The following is a 17,618-nucleotide window of genomic DNA, read 5'->3' as shown; positions in this document are numbered from 1 at the left end:
TTGCCAGTCTGATGAGTGTTTAGTAGTTTCTCATTTGGTTTTAATTTTCATTTCTATGATTATTAATGCGGTTTAACACCTTTTTAATATGTTTATTATTAACCATTTAGATGTTCTTTTTTGAAATGCCTGTTAACATCTTTTAACCATTTTTCTTTTAGGCTTTTAATTTTTTTCTTATTGATTTCTAAGAGTTCTTTATGTATTCTGGATGTGAGCCATTTGACAGTTATATATACTGCAAATATATTCCCTCTGTGCTTGTCTTTTCACTCTTTTTATGCTGTGTTTTGATAAATGGAATTTTAGATTTTAATGTGGTTGAATTTTTCATCTCTGTTTTCATGGTTAGTGTTTTCTGTGTTTTGTTTATGACATTCATTCTTATCTCTAGCTCATATTCTCTTATCTTCTAAAAGCTTTAGAGTTTTGTCTTTTACATTTGTCTTTAATCTGCGTGGAATTGATTTTTGTGTTTGGTGTGAGCTATGGGTCCAGTTTCACTTTTTTTTCCGTATGGCTGCTGGATTATTGGACTTTTGTTGTCCCAGCACCTTTTACTGAGAGCACCATTTTAAACTCATTGCATTGGAATGTCACCTCTGTGATATATTATTTGTGCATAAATGTAAGAATATATTTCTATGCCTTAAATTCTGTTCTATTGGTCTATTTGTCTTTGTGCCACTTACATACTATCTTTTTTTTTTTTTTTTACTTTTTATTTATTTATTTATTTTTTTGTGAGGAAGATCAGCCCTGAGCTAACATCCATGCTAATCCTCCTCTTTTTGCTGAGGAAGACCAGCTCTGAGCTAACATCTATTGCCAATCCTCCTCCTTTTTTTTTTTCCCCCTAAAGCCCCAGGAGATAGTTGTATGTCATAGTTGCACATCCTTCTAGTTGCTGTATGTGGGACGCAGCCTCAGCATGGCTGGAGAAGCGGTGCGTCGGTGCGCGCCCGGGATCTGAACGCGGGCCGCCAGTAGCGGAGCGCGCGCACTTAACCGCTAAGCCACGGGCCGGCCACACACTATCTTAATTAATGTTGCTTTACGATAAGTGTAGCTGGTAGGGCAAGTCCTTCTACTTTGTTCTTCTTCAAGAATATCTTGATGTTTTTGCCCTTTGTATTAACATATAATTTCAGAATCAACTTTGTGAAATCTCGCAAAAAACCTCTTCAGATTTTTATTGAGATTACATTAATTCATAAATCAAATTTTTAGAATTAGCATTTGTACAAGGTTTAGTCTTCCATTCTAACAACACACTGTATGTCTCCTTTTATTTAGGTTTTCTGCAATATTGCTCAATAAAATACAGACTTTAATTATTGAGACACTAGTAAATAGATATTTATAATTTTACATATTTGGTTCATTTGTACATGAAGAGTCAAACTATTGTAAGTAAACTAAGGTCTTAAAAGTTCTGATACTCTGCAATGCATAATTTCTCATCATTTAGGTATCCTGTGCTCTGTATTGCTCAAAGGAACATAACCTATTGTTAACCAACTCTTTTTTATGTCTGTCTGCCAATTTTACTGTCATAAAATCAATTAAACATTGCAGATATGTTACACATGGCAGAGGTAGAGGAGGATAAGAAAATACATTGAAAACATCAGGCGGATAAAACAGTCATGCAAGAAATGAAAAATTTTCATTTTAAAAGTGATTTTCAAAAATCATTACAAGTTCATGGTCTATCTTTTCTGTTATATAGTGTTGTTTGGAAATGTTTTAAAGAAATATCTAAAGATATAGATACAGATCTAATTACTTTGATGATTATTGCACATTTTAATGATGCTCAGATCATGTGCTTAAAGGGTGAAAGACTAAAAAAACTATTTCCTTGTCTATAAATATACCTTTAATGAAATATTTCGGCTTTTTTATTTTACAAGGTTCTAACTCTAGGAATATTTCATTTACCTGGCAAAGTAACTTGTTCTTTTCTGGTATTCAGTAAAATCTCTCTGTTGTGGTTCTTTCTCCAGCTCCTAACACCTATTCCATAGCTTTTCTTCTTCTGTCCTAAGTTCCGTCGCATTCCACACCCTTGGCCAGGCTACTCATCTGGATTTATTGCAGTAAAGCTGAGTTGCTGCACACTTATTCATTAGATTGTGAAGAAAGCGTTGTGAATCACCACCACTGCCACCATCCTTGTTAGCATCAGCAGCAGCAGTACCACCCTCATCAACATCTTTGCCTGTGTTGAGTGCTTACTGTATGGCAGGCTTTGCTAAGCACTTCACATACATTAGTTGCTTAAAGCACAATTATCCTCTAAGATTGTTAATGTTTTAGGCTCTGAGAGTTCGAGAAACTTGTTTGAGGTCATAAACTATTATGTAGATTTAAATTTAGGTGTGTCTAACTTCACATCTTATACTTTTAGTTAACTGTACTTTTCTGCTTCCCAATTCATGAACAGTATTTTAATTCAAGGTTATAGAAAATACAAGTGTTTTTAATAAAATAAAATAGCATGCAACTTAGAGTAAATTTTAAAATAAAAACCTAATGTGGCAAATGAATTTAAGTAATTGTATAATATGTGCTTTATTTCACACCTAGCTAATTTATGATTTATTTTTCAATAGCTGTTTATGAAGCCATGACAGCTTTTGAAATGGAGAGAATTGCTAATTGTTAAATGAAGTTTATCTTTGGTGGAAAATGTTGACTAGCAAGACATTACAAAATTGGTTATTATTTAGGTAAGACTAGTAAGTCAGTTTTTAATATCCTCAATCAGTTTCTAATTTAAGTCTCCTAATAAAGGATATAAATTGATATAAGGCCAATATGAAAAAATGCATACATGTAAACATTAGTTGGACGATTTCAATTTCAGTGGGTATCACAAAAGTTAGTTTCTATAGCATTGTTCAACAGAGACTTGTCTTCATTAACTGTTGTTAGAAAAAGTAGGAATTGGGGTAGCAGAAAGGAATGCCAAGACTTATAATCTGTAGTGGTGTTCTTCTTTCTGACATTGTTGAGTGGCATAACATTTTATTTGCTTACTGAAATCACTCTGAAGTTATTATAGCTAATAATCTTAAGTAATTTTTGTTTTCATGCCTCCTTTAATTTTTTTTAAGAGGAAGCTTCGAAATTCAGATAAAACCTTGTTTTATTTAATTATAAGAAAGTTTTGTATTTCAATATTGCTTTAAACTTTGGATTAATTCTGTGAATCCAAAGTTTTTTAAAGAAGAGTCATGCCTAAGAACAAGGAGATGGACTATTTGACTTCTAAAGATTACTTCTAATTCTGTGATCTCATGAATCTGGGTGTTTTTTACTTTCCTTCTGGATATATTTCCATATCCAGAGTTTCCAGTGACTTCACATATGGACTGTGTTGGAGTTTTGTGACATGCAATGGTAGATTAAATATTTTTTAACAAAAAGAACCAGTAATCAAGATATTTGGCTAAATATGTCACTCAATGGAATTTTAATTTTGTATCATTATTTAAAGTTCCTCACATTTGAAATTTGTAAGTGTTTAATTTTTAGGCTTCTCAATTGTGTATCTGCATTTTTTAACATCAAAATTTTTGTATGTTAGAGAAGCAATGTATAACTTTAGTTCTCATTTTTCATGTGTAAGAAAATGCTAAATTTTAAACCAAATGTATTCTACAAGTTTTCTTGTAATTTTGGAAATGTGCTTTCCTATAGAAACTGTATTATGAAGTGAAATTTCTCAGGCCAACTCAGAAAAAAATAATTTAAACAGTAATGTGTTTAGGAAGTAGCACTAATATTAACATTTTATCTATAACTAATGCCCTTTTAAACTTTATTTTTATCAAATTTTCTGAATTTCAACATTAATCATGGAATCTGTACTTTCTGCAGAAACTTTGCAGGCTTCATAGTCTGGCAAGACTGGAGCAAGGCATAGATACTGATATTTTCGAGTAGCTTTCATACTTGTGTAAGAGAAGACCCTTCCCTCTATACCATTGTTTTTAAACCAAAGAACTCTGAAATTATTCAGGAGTGCCTCAGCCTTGCTTTCCAGTAGAACAGCTTTGTTTTTATTTGTTTCATATGTTGGGATTTGCCTAAGAGTTCATACTTTTATTTATTAGCTTGGTGATGAAGAACTCAGGTTCTTTTTTTTTTTTTTTTTTTTAAAGTTTTATTTATTTATTTTTTCCCCCAAAGCCCCAGTAGATAGTTGTATGTCATAGCTGCACATCTTTCTAGTTGCTGTATGTGGGATGTGGCCTCAGCACGGCCGGAGAAGCGGTGTGTCGGTGCGCACCAGGGATCCGAACCCGGGCCGCCAGCAGCGGAGCATGCGCACTTAACCGCTAAGCCACGGGGCTGGCCCAGAACTCAGGTTCTTGACTAAGACTTCATGAATTCTTATATCTGCTCTACCAGGACTGATTTTGGAACCTTGATTAAGTTACTTCACCTCTCTGTGATTTGATTTCCTCATCTATAAGTTTGAGAGAATAATAGTACCTACTTCATAGGGTCTTTGTGAGAATTAAATGAGACAATACATGTACATTATCTAGAATAACACTTAGGTTCCAGTAAATGCATGAAACTTTGCACGTAAGTGGCTAAGTCTGTGTTAGAGCTGACAATTGTGTAATGTAACAGCTGGACTCTTACCACTATTAGATCATATCATTGAACTAAACTGAGGGAATGAAAGGAGTGAACTGGATCAAGGGATTAGGGCTAGAAGAAAAGATTTAGTACCTCTCTTTCAAAGGGCACCTTATAAGCTTAGATAATGAATTTTGCTTCTGAAAGATCATAGAAGGCTGTTACAGAAAGGAGGGTTTTTATGTCTGTTTTCCAGTGGTAAAGACTTGAGGGTGGTACTAAAAGAAAGTTTATTTCAGCCTGTTCTAGACTAGGGTTGTTTCAGAAAGCCTGGAAAATAGGTTGATTTTTCTAGAAACCTTTAAAGAAGCTGCTCAAGTAATTAGAAAGACGTGTGACTCTTAATAATTAAGTTAGAAGCACAACAGTTTTATGTAGTAATGAAACTTGGCTTAAAATAGCCTGAGTACAGATAACAAGTAATCACCATCAAATTATAAAAATACAGTGTTTGTGGGGGTGGATTATGAATTAAAATATTAATTTTGTGGTCTTAATTTTTAGTTTGCTTGACAAAAGAATAAACTATGTTATGGTAAATTATTTAAAAAATATATATGTTCTGCAAACATAAGCCATGGCGTGTTATTTCCTTGGATATTTGTTTGTTTTTTAGCCCTAAAGCTAAAAACATGCAATGTCACCCAAACTTTTAACGACACAAATCACTTGTGGTGACCAAAGTAGTAAAGGTATATCTAGGAAGGAAACATTTGAAAAAAGTCTTTTTGAAGGCATCTGAACAGTGATCATAGCCATCAAACTGTTATCTGGTATTCCTATATGTTAAATATATATTTAAGATTTAATGGAAGAGAAGAAAGGACGGCATTGTAACAACAAAAGAATTTACAGCAATTCAAATTTTAGCCAATTCAGAGAATCAATGGAAAAGAGTTGAAGCTAAGTCTAGAAATAAGATTTGAAAGAGTTGGCTGTTTCTAAAATGGAAGTTATATTACAGGCTCACAATCTATACTGGTAGAATTCTAAGCCAACCAGTGATTTTCCTATTTGTAAAGAAGGGTTATGTTACGAGCACTCAAACAACTTATATCCATAGAGAACCAACTTCCAAAAAGATCAAAATTACTGAAGCATTCTTTGAGTCAGCATGGCTTACAAAATTTGGAAATTAAGATTATGTATATAATATATTAATAACTATATTGAAATTTATAATTAATGTATAAATTACAATCTTAGGATTGATCATTAAAAGATAGGTTTTAACAGCATCAGGTTCAGCTATCTGATTTTTATAGGTGAAGAGGAGCTGAGAAACTAAATGACTTGACTGAGATTGATTGATTAATTGTTGTTAGGTTTGATATAATAATCCTGGTCTTTCAGTAGATCTTCTTTCTATACTGGACTTTATGTTAATTTTGTCCTTTCTTAGAATAGTTAATTTTGCCTTGGGATTTCTTGAACTTTTATTCAAGAAGACAAAGCAATTTCTGACAAATTATTTATTGTGATGCCTGTGACTTTTCAAGAAGATGAATCAACAGTGTTTCTTTTTGCTCTTGGTCATTTACTCATTGAATCAAGTGTGTGATGAAGGTGAACTAGCACATAAGCATAAAAGGAGGAACTGTGAGAAGATCACATTAACATGCTCTAATAACATGTATGTTAATAATATGACAGATCTTAGTTATATACTCTTTTAATATATCTAGTTACTGGATAATTTCTGGTTAGATGATTTGTGAAGGATATTCTGAAGTTTTTTAACTTACAAAAATTTAACATTCTGAGTTTTCATAAAGTGAGAAATAAAACTCCTCCCTAAAATAACAAACTTCTTTTAAAAATCAAATTCATTCCAATAAACAAAATTCACTGTGAATTTTGCATGTTTCCCGAAGGTTGTGTTGCAATCAGATGTCTATTATAAATTCATCCAGTGATGACTTGGAACTGAATATTGAAAGCAGTAGTTGGCTGTACTCTGTTCTACTAGTTGACCTGATGAAATAGCAAAGCTTTCAGTAATTACAGTTAATCAACATTATGAATTATTCTTACAATTATTTAATCATAGGCTTTCTTTTATCATTATACATGTTTCTCAACTATTTTCCTGGATCTCTTTCCATCCTTACATCTATTTGCCGTCTTTTTCATTGGTAGAAATACAGAGTAATTTTAATATGATCATATCTAAAACATTATTAGTCAAATATGCTTTAAAGGATGTGTTTCAAAATCAAATACATTCTGTAGTGAATCTTTTATGATGCTCTCTTTCCCTCTCCTCCTGTCCTCCTCTTTCTGAGGAAAGAAATGATATAAGTTGTAGAGGGGAGTTCTTCGAAGAAAAAACAGAGTAGAAGAACTGTATTTCTCATCATGGGGTGACTGCATGAGAAACAAAGGAGGAATGAGGTTGAGGGACAAGATGGCATGGATGAGAGAGTTTTAATTGTTTAAAGGAATGAGAGACTCGTAGGACTTTAGAGATACTAGATGCCTACTGGGAGGGGGCTATTAGTCTTTTTATGTTTAATTTATAGGAATTTATGTATAGTCTGGGTATATTTTCTTTGTCCAATATATGTGTAACTGTTTTCTTGCTTCTACTATTTAACAATAACAATAACAAAAGTATATTATGTATAGAAGATATCGATACATTGAATATTTCTAAACTGGAAATTTTGGAAGGAAATTAAAGTAATTAGTATTTAAAACACAGACTTTATACTTTTAAATTTAAAACCAAAATTACATTCTGTTATTCTGTTTTTGGTTTCAGGTGCAGTTAAAAACTAGCGTTTCTAGTCAGTATGTAATTCGGACACAGCCAACTAATAGGTGCCTTTCTACACTGGAGTGTGCAGCTATTGCTCTTTCCATCTTGGAGAAAAATAGTTACATACAAGAGGTATGTCTGTGGAAAGTGATATAGTTTTTGAAAGTAGGAGTTTGGTTAGATTTTATCTAGAAAATTTAGAGGTGCATAACTTGTTAAATTTGTAGCTCAAGTGACAAGTAAAATGTATCTGTGATAGAAATTTGTGTACTTTTGTAACCTTCTTTCCCCCTCTGGTGTTTTTCTGTGTTAGTTTAGCATTCCAGATTGGACTATTTAAATATTCATTCTAAGCTGTGCAAACAGCATTTGTAATATGCTAAATTGCTTTTAAGTAGCACAACATTAAATACAGTTTTTTTGGCTAGATTTTTCTTTTAGTATTTTGTATTTCTCTGTTAGTATTTTGTATTTTCTTGTACTCACCTTTTTAAGTTTTAATTAAAAGAATATTTTACAGGGGCCGCCTCATGGTGTAGTTGTTAGGTTCAGTGTGTTCCCCTCCGGTGGCCCGGGTTCACAGGTTCAAATCCCAGGCGTGGACCTACACCACTCATCAGCCACACTGTGGCAGCGACCCACGTACAAAATTGAAGAGGATTGGCATAGATGTTAGCTCAGGGCCGCTCTTCCTCAAGCAAAAAAAAAAGGAAGATTGGCAACAGCTGTTAGCTCAGGGCCACTCTTCCTCAAGCAAAAAAAGGAAGATTGGCAACAGCTGTTAGCTCAGGGCCACTCTTCCTCAAGCAAAAAAAGAAAGATTGGCAACAGCTATTAGCTCAGGGCTACTCTTCTTCAGGAAAAAGAAACAAAAGAATATTTTACAGCAACCTTTTCTTTTTTTACATTGGTGCTTTTATTTGAGGAGGTATACTGAGGAGGTATACCAATTTCTTGTTTATCTTATTAACTTTGCTTAGAGTGTAAAAAAGATATAATTTTTTGAGAAAAACTCCTGCAGAATATGAAAAGGTTATAACCTGCAATCATCATTTTATTTAATTTCCATGAAAGCCTGATGATTTCATATATAATTAATAATCATCAGTAAAGAATAATGTTTGAGTGGGCTTACTAACATCTCAATCTTTTGGAATATGTGAAAAACTTTGCATTTATGGCAAAAGAAAAAAATAGTAAAACTTAAATTGTTAGAGTTTTTTAATCACTGAAAATTTTTGGTAAATACAACTCAAGAAGAAAAAGTCAGAGGATGGCAACATAACTAAATGGAGTTTTATAACGCCCCCCTCTAATACACACACACACACACACACACACACACACACACACACGAAGTACTCTTTCTTCTTTCTCTCTCTCTCATTATATACTATGGTTACTATTATAAGAGTGTGCCTTAGCCATGAAGGAGATTTCAATAATGGATAAAAGCTCAGGTCTGAGTAACTGGATTAGTTACCAAGAACAAGAACAAAAAACCTCCCGAGCGAGTAGGGAGAGTTAAAGAGTGCCAGAAGCAAGCGTTGAATGGCCTTTTTCCTCTCCCTACCCTAAGCCTTGGAAAAGGTCGGAGTTGAAGACTCTTCTTCTTTTGAAAGAAGTAGGCTTTCACGAGTAGGCTTTTTTTGTGTATATTCGTGCGAGTAGACTTCGTTTTGGGTCTAGGCAATTTCTCTTTTTCTGTTCTCTCTCCTTTGAGAAAAACAAATTCATGAGGGTCCCTAGATCCTTACCCCAAATGACCAAGGAGTGTTCTCAGACTTTTCTCCCTCCCCTCTAACTTTATTGCCAACTCCAATGTATTATACCCCTATATTTGTCTTTCTATTTTGTTTATTCACCATCATCCCTGTATGTTCTTGAACAAAAAAACTACACTGTTTTAAGGTGTCTTAAAGAAAGATGAAACCCAGTGCTGTTGTTTAAACTTGCTTTCTGTATAATCTTTGTATTTATTTTCCTTTTTGTTGATGTAAACCTCTAGGATCAGCCAACACATACCTGGGACCCATTAAAAGTTCAAGTCTTTAGGGAAAATATAATATTCTTTGGCTATAGATTTAATACTTTCTTTCCTCTCCTTGTTTTGGGTGCTGAAAAGAATTCTCTATATACTTATACCTCTTATTCCCACAGTTGGAATTGGATCGTTACTGCAATCCTAAACAGAAGCTTTAATGTTGGTGGTGGTGGTGGTGGTTTAATAATAGTAGTTGTAATATAATAGGGTTAGAGTTTGGGATAGGGTTTGTACCGCTACTGCTACTGCTGCTACTGTTCCCCCCTTCCCAGTTTTACAAGATATATTATTCTGGTATTAATTAATGTACCATCACAGTAGGAAACCTATCTTGTATTCTGAGTATAATATCTAACACAGGCAAAGTTTAAGATACAGAAAGGTGACAGGACCCAGGATCTCTTCAGCTTTTGTTATTGTTGTCTATGGATCAAATCGAATACAAAATCCTAAAGTAATAGTGACGTCCTAGAGTTCTCTTTGCTTTGGTCACTAGGAATAGTCATACTAAAGTTGCCAGGAGTAGAAAAAGGATGTTTGACAATTAGATGTGTGATTTGGGGGGTACTGATAAGATGGTCGACGGGAGCATGAGCAGAAGAAATGCGTAATGAAACATCCCAAGTTGCTTATTATTAAAGCTGGCAAAAAATTAGCTTTCTTAGTGGGGGAACGCCAAGCTCAGCCTGTTCAAATCTAGCTACAATTAAAAAATGAGTACATTCCACTGAGAAACACAGTTACATCTGCTCTGAACATAGGTATTTTTTCTCTTTCCTAGGGAGGAAAGCTATGACATACATTTTTCCCTTAATAACTTTTCATTAGGGGCATCCTAATAAAGCCTTAAGATGTTGGGGAAGAGTAGCAGTTTTTCACCTGGCTTCATTCTGTAGAGGTAGGCCTCCTCAAAACAAAGAACTTGGCATAGAATAGTGTTCTTAGCCTGTTGATTCTTCCTCATCCTTTATTCTTGAGCAGTTTTTCAGACACTTGGAAGTAGCATGATATGAGTTTTGAAGCAGGTTTGAATCAAAACTTCATCACTTATCATCATCACTTTTTGCCAGTGGGCAATTTCTGTAATCTTTTTGTGCTTTGTTTTCTTATCTGTAATGTACAAAAAATAGTTACCTCATAATATTATTGTGACAATTGAATGGGATAATGTGTGTTAATTGCCTGGCACCAGGCACTCAGGAAGGTTTAATCCTTTTGCCCTTCCTTGCCTCTCTTGGTTCTTGATGATAGATTGACAAAAATTATGAACTAAAAGTTGGTGGTTTTCCTTCAGCTACTATAATATTTACCAGGTCTTTTCATACCTTGGAAGCTTTGAGCTTGGGGATCGTCTTTATTATAGAACCTTCTCTTCTTTGGCAGTTTTACCTTATGAACTTGTATAGCCTGATGTGGCGAAGCTTTGTGCCGTAGCCTAAGTGCCTTAGCTCTACTCAACACCAGAAGTTGGTAATAATGGTCCCTTGAAAACTGTCACTTTGCACCTACAGACAAAAGGATTTACAAAACACTGATTTCCCCCCAAACTTTTAGAAATGAACTAATTTTGTAAATAGAGGATTTTCTTAGTTTCTCTAAGCCAGTCCGTCTCTCATATAGTTCAAATGGCCTCAGATATGATGTTATTAATTTATATAGCAACATTATCATTTATTATCAAGTAGTGTGCTAAACACTTTAAATGCATCATCTTAGTGTACCATGATAATAACCTTGTAAGGTAGGTGTTACTGTCCTCATTTTACAGGTGAAGAAGATGAGGCAAAGAGAGGTTATATAACTTATCTGGGAACACATAGCTAGTAAGTGATTGCATTAGTCAAGATAGGCTAGATTTGGCTGCAGTAACTTAAAACTCCAAAATCAGAATGGCATAATACAGCAAAGGTTTACGCCTCTCTCACGCTGTCTGTCCAGTGGAGTTGCCGGGGACCTCTGCTCACTGCATTCTCTTAGGGTCCCAGGCTGATGGAGACATCATCTAGACACGTCAGTCATTCTGCTTTCATCAAGGAAGGAATAAGGGGAGGTGGTGAATCATACACCGCTTTGAAAGCTTCTACCCAGAGTGACACACATTATTCGTGCTCACATTTCATTAACCAAAGTAAGTTATATGGCCATGCATAACTTCAAAGGGGGCTAGAAAAAACAATGTGATCATATACCAAGAAGGAGCACTGGCGTATTTGTGAAGAGCCCTAGTAACGACCACAGAGATAGAGTGGGGATCTAATCCAGATCTGTCTATCTCCAAAATTCATTCTCTTAATTACCTCAGAAAATTGGTAGAATCTTATCTCCAGGAGATAAAAGTTGGAGGCCTTTAACCACAGGACTATTAGTATTCTCCTATCTATGAAGAATCTAATAAACGTCCTAACATAGCAATAGAACTTTCAGTTGTCTCAGTCTGTATATAGTCCTCGGTATGTTTCCTAGGTATGATCTTTCAGAATCCAATCAGTCCATTATGGCTCTGTAAAGTAATATATAGTTGTTTCCACATTTGCTCTCTTGTTTGAAGTAATGAAGATATTGGAAGAAATTATGAGAACAAACTTAAGGGGCTTTCTACAGGAATGTCATGCAGAGCTTTTCCAAGATGTTTATCTTTTTCTTATTGGTGTATAGCAGTTAGGAATTACATTTGGTTGCATGTAACAGAGCCGTTACTGCAGTGGTTGGAACATATAGGGATTTGTTTTTCTCCTGTAAATAAGAAATGCCAAAGTGAGCAGTCCAGGACTGGGGATGCAGCCTGAAAAGGACATCAATGACCCAGATTTCTTCTGTCTTTATGTCCTTCATCATATGTATTTGGCTTTAATCTTTATGTTTATTGTACTGTAGTCACATGATGATTATCTGATGTCTAGCAGTCATGTTCCAGGCAAGAAGAAAGGGCAAAAACCAATGCCTGCTAAGTCTGTCCAGTTTTAAAGAGTATCCCTGGAAGCCTCACCCTAAGACTTCTGCTTACATCTCATTGGATAGACTGTTCCATTAGCCAATGTAATATTACAAGCTGGACACGTTGCCACCTTGAATAAAATTTTGGATTTTTTTAACAAAGAAGAAAAGAATGGATATGGAGAAGCAACTACTAGTGACTGCCACAGTTTATGAGTTCATTGTAAATTGAAGCTATTAAGCTCTTTGCTACCCCTTACATTGTATATGTAGGGGAGTAAATTTTCACATAGACATTGTGAATTTTTTTTTGTTTTTTGAGGAAGGTTAGCCCTGAGCTAACATCTTTTGCCAATCCTCCTCTTTTTTGCTGAGGAAGATTAGCGCTGGGCTAACATCCGTGTCCATCTTCCTCCACTTTATATGGGACGCCACCACAGCATGGCTTGACAAGTGGGGCATAGGTCCACACCAGGATCCGAACCTGCAAACCCCGGGCCGCTGAAGCGGAGCGCACAAACTTAACCATTACGCCACTGGGCTGGCCCCGACATTGTGAAATTTTTGTTGTTAAATCTGTCAGTGTTTTTGTTTGTTCCTTTTATGTTTTTTTTTTTTTAACAATCTGTTCAATCAAGCTTTTGCTGTTGTTATTTAAGAGATTTATATCGGGGTCTCAGGCCCAAAGAAAGAATCTGACTCAAAATATGTTTAAAACACTGACATAGTGTTTTTATTTTTTTTTTGATTTTTGAAAATGAATAAGTTTAGGTAGAGCATATGCTCCAGTTGTTTTACAGCCTCTACCATTCTCTTTATCTTACGGGTCCAGCCATTTTGCATGTCTATGTATATGGCTGGCCCTATAGATATTGGAATTTAGACAGGTACATATACAGTTAGAATTATTTCAAATGCACCAAAACCTGGATATTTAGCTTGTGTGTGGTCCGTGGACTAGTGTGAGAGAATTAGTAAACCACTTACCCATTGCTGCCATCATCTCCTTGTTATCAGATAGCAGGAAGCTTGCATCAGTCTATAAATGAAACTGAATTATCTAATTTGTATCTAAAGGTCTCTTTTAGTCTGCTTGTTACAGATTAAATTGTTATAATGGCAACAATTTTTTGTGGTGTTTGACTATTAATGTGTAAAACTAAATTCAAACTTTATCACCCATATGGAAAATCTGTATTTGTATTCTTATTGGAATTCTTTAGTGGTGTGTAAGGTATGAATTTAAAGAAATTATTTATTTAGAAATAATCATATATTTATTAGCATGTCTAGTGCTTTTCATAGTTAAAAGCCAATAATAATAAAAAGAAATGTAGTCTGTTTCTGAAGAAAAAAATCTAGACAGAATATTATGATTTGTCACAGACACTTTTTTAGTATCTTTTTTTTATCTTAACAGACTTTGCTTCGCCCTCTTCAAGCTTTATGCTCTTTCCAGCTTCAGCATGGTGCTCAGATTCGCCTCAGCAAGGAACACCTTCTGAAAAACGGAATATATCCTAAGCCGATGCCAAAGAACAAACGCAAACTCAGGAAAATGGAACTGTTAATGAACAGTGTTAAAATTTAGTGCAGTTGTTCTTATGGTGCTAGTTATGGTGTCTTCAGCTGACAATACTAAGTTAAGTCTTCATACAATTTAAGTCTGTGGGCTTTTGACTGTCTAAAGAATGAGAGTTGCATACTAAACTTACCCAGAAGAAGAAAGTAAACCAAATAGCTGTAAAGAGACAGACACACACAAAAATTACTGACTCAGTAAAAAGCAAGATTTCATACTATGTTTATTTTTAAAAATGTGCCTCTATTACGTTTTTTAAAATCCGTAATTTGAAATGTGATTAGTTGTTGAGTTGGGTTAGAAGTTCTTATGGAAGGAAATTGTTCTGCCTGATTGGGACAGTATTATTTCCATTAATGATTATAGGATAATTAGGTATAGACCTATAATAGAGGATACCTACGTCAATTTGCAAAATTGTATGTGAACTTTATAGTTTGAAAATAATGATAATCAAGTAGTTTAGATTGAACTTATTTCATAAAATAGTATAACAGAATAAGGAAACTATTCTTTAGGGACTAAACTTGAACTCAGTTAATGTGATTAGGTGTTCTATTAATTGCCATAATTTTTTTCTATTAAGGTCTAATTGACATATAACTTTGTTTTAGTTTCAGGTGTACAACATAATGATTTGATGCAGTCATGCGTCACTTACTGACAAGGATATGTTCTGAGAAATGCGTCATTAGGGAATTTCATCCTTGTGTGAACATCATAGAGTGTACTTACACAAACCTAGATGGGGTAGCCTACTACACACCTAGGCTATATAGTACTAATCTTATGGGACCACTGTTGTATATGCAGTCCATCATTGACCGAAATGATGTTATGTAGTGCGTGACTGTATTTGTATTCTTTGTGAAATGATCACCATGGTAAGTCTAATTAACATCTGTCACCATACATAGTTACAACAAATTTTTTTCTTGTGATAAGAACTTTTGAGATTTATTCTCAGCAACTTTCAAATATGCAAATTAACTGTAGTCACCATGCTGTACATTACATCCCCACGACGTATTTATTTTATAACTAGAAGTTTATATCTTTTGACCTCCTTCACCCATTGTGCCCACCCCCTGCCTCTGGCAACCACCAGTCTGTTCCTTGTATCTATGAGCTTTTTTTTTGTAGATTCCACTTATTAGTGATATCATGTGGTATTTGTCTTTCTCTATCTGACTTATTTCACTTAGCATAATGCCCTCAAGGTCCATCCATGTTGTTGCAAATAGCAAGATTTCCTTCTTTTTTATCACTGAATAATATTCCGTTGTATGTATAGACCACATTTTTTTTCTTTATATATTCATCCACTGATGGACGCTTAGGTTGTTTCTGTATCTTGGCTATTGTAAATAATGCTGCAGTGAACATGAGGGTGCATATATCTTTTCAAGTTAGTGTTTTTGTTATCTTTGGGTAAATACCCAGAAGTGGAATTGCTGGATCATATGGTAGTTCTATTTTTAATTTTTTGAGGAGCCTCCGTATTGGTTTTCATAGTGGCTGCACCAATTTACATCCCCACCAGCAGTGCACAACGGTTCCCTTTTCTCCACATCCTTGTCAACGCTTATTATTTCTTGTCTTTTTTGATAATAGCCATTTTAACAGGTGTGAGGTGATATCTCATTGTGGTTTTGATTTGCATTTCCCTGGTGGTCAGTGATGTTGAGCATCTTCTCAAATACCTGCTGGCCGTCTGTATGTCTTCTTTGGAAAAATGTGTATTCAGATCTTCTGCCCATTTTTTAATAGGATTGTTTTTTTGCTATTCGGTTGTATTAGTTCTTTATATTTTTTGGATATTAGCCTTCTGTCAGATATGTGACTTACAAATATTTTCTCTCATTCAGCAGGTTGCCCTTTCATTTTGTTGATAGTTTCCTTTGCTGTGAAGAATCTTTTTAGTTTGATGTAGTCCATCTTCTTTATTTTTGCTTTTGTTGCCTTTGCTTTTGGTGTCACATTCAAAAAATCATCGCCAAGACCAATGTCAAGGAGCTTACTGCCTATGTTTTCTTCTAGGAATTTTATGGTTTGAGGTCTTATGTTCAAGTCCTTAATCCATTTTGAGTTAATTTTTGTGTATGGTGTAAGATAGTGGTCCAATTTCATTCTTTTGCCTGTGGCTGTCCAGTTTTCCCAGCACCATTTATTAAGAGACTATCCTTTCCTTATTGTATATTCTTGGCTCCTTGTCGTAAATCAATTGACCTATATGCGTGGATTTATTTCTGGGCTTTCTATTCTGTTCCATTGATCTATGTGTCTGTTTTTATGCCAATACCATACTGTTTTGATTACTATAGCTTTGTAATACAGTTTGAAATCAGGGAGCTTGATACTTCCGGCTTTGTTTTTTTTCCTCAAGATTGCTTTGGTTATTCGGAGTCTTTTGTGGTTCCATACAAATTTTAAGATTGTTCTATTTCTGTGAAAAATGCCGTTGGAATTTTGATAGGGATTGCATTGAATCTGTAGATTGCTTTGGGTAGTAGCCCTAATTTTTAAAGAGGTGCATATAATTTTGAAATAGCACACATTTTCATTTGTAATCACTGGATAAGTTTAGATTTTTCAGTATTCATTGAATAAGTTTATTGACTGTGACAAACTAGTTATGTTGAAGTTTTCATATGGAAATAACTGAAGTAGGATATAATACAGCTGTAATTTCAAGAACATATTTCTGTAACTAGGGCTATTTAAATCTTTTTTAGTGGGCAAAAACTTTGAGAGAATAAAGTTTTTCCACCCCCTTGGGAAAATATTTACTGAGATTTTGTATAGAATAAGAGATATATATGTAGTATATATTTATATCCAACTTAAATCTACTGCAAGAAGAGGGGACTTTGTTTTGTTCTTTATTTATAACTTCTAGAGTTTTCTGTATCCAGTTTTAATATGTAAGGAAAAACTAAACGTGATTTAAAAGTAAGCTTGATATATATGTGTGAGTATGCGATACATGAACATACACCAATGGTTATTTCTGATCATTTTTATCCTTATTTATTCATTTATTGTTGACCTGGATTAGACTTTTATTAAAAGCTTTAATGCTGGTCATAACTAGAATGCTAATGAATGTTTGGGGAAACTATGCAGAAAATATTTTAAAATCTCAACAAAAGTTAGATTTCTATTATTGACTTTTTTTTGATTTAAAAACAAATTAGCTCATTTATAATCTAAAACACCTATAATATCAAATGATTATCTAGGTTTAATAGAGAAGAAATATAATAATGTATAATGAGTTCTTACCAAATGGGTTAAAATCATCTTGCAGTAATTTTTTTCGTGTTAAAAATAAATTTGGCAAATTTCCTTTATCCATTATTGTTGCTTTTTTAAAAAAAGAAAGTTCCTACATAAGACACCATTTAAATCTTAAAATTTTACTTCAATTTGTGTTGCTTTTTTAGAGTAATTACTACTTTTGTCTTTTAAATACAACATTTTAGGATGTTTTTTGGACACTTAAGCAAGCTTAAAATTCCGTGTTGTTGGAAATGTATAAAATTTTTTGAAGAAAGTATGTATAATTTTCCAAATTATTTTTCTGACCTCTTGAATTATGTTACTAATTTTTAGTATTTTACTGACCTCTTACCAAG

At 34.1% G+C, this 17,618-nt stretch overlaps 1 protein-coding gene across 1 annotated transcript in view; it reads left to right on the top strand.

Moving 5' to 3' along the window:
• DTWD2 (DTW domain containing 2) overlaps positions 1-16,831 on the top strand; it is a 93,398-nt gene extending 76,567 nt beyond the window's left edge. Inside the window, exons 5-6 of the mRNA XM_058539034.1 lie at positions 7,424-7,552; positions 13,819-16,831. Of these exons, the coding sequence (XP_058395017.1) occupies positions 7,424-7,552; positions 13,819-13,989 (300 nt within the window). The 3' untranslated portion in view covers positions 13,990-16,831. The remainder of the gene's footprint in view (positions 1-7,423; positions 7,553-13,818) is intronic.
• Positions 16,832-17,618: the final 787 nt, after the last annotated feature.

The sequence above is a fragment of the Diceros bicornis genome, chromosome 1 (assembly GCF_020826845.1).
Source record: "Diceros bicornis minor isolate mBicDic1 chromosome 1, mDicBic1.mat.cur, whole genome shotgun sequence".
Taxonomy (NCBI): domain Eukaryota; kingdom Metazoa; phylum Chordata; class Mammalia; order Perissodactyla; family Rhinocerotidae; genus Diceros; species Diceros bicornis.
Note: the sequence above shows the minus strand (reverse complement) of the source record. Positions and strands in the feature narration are given on the sequence as shown.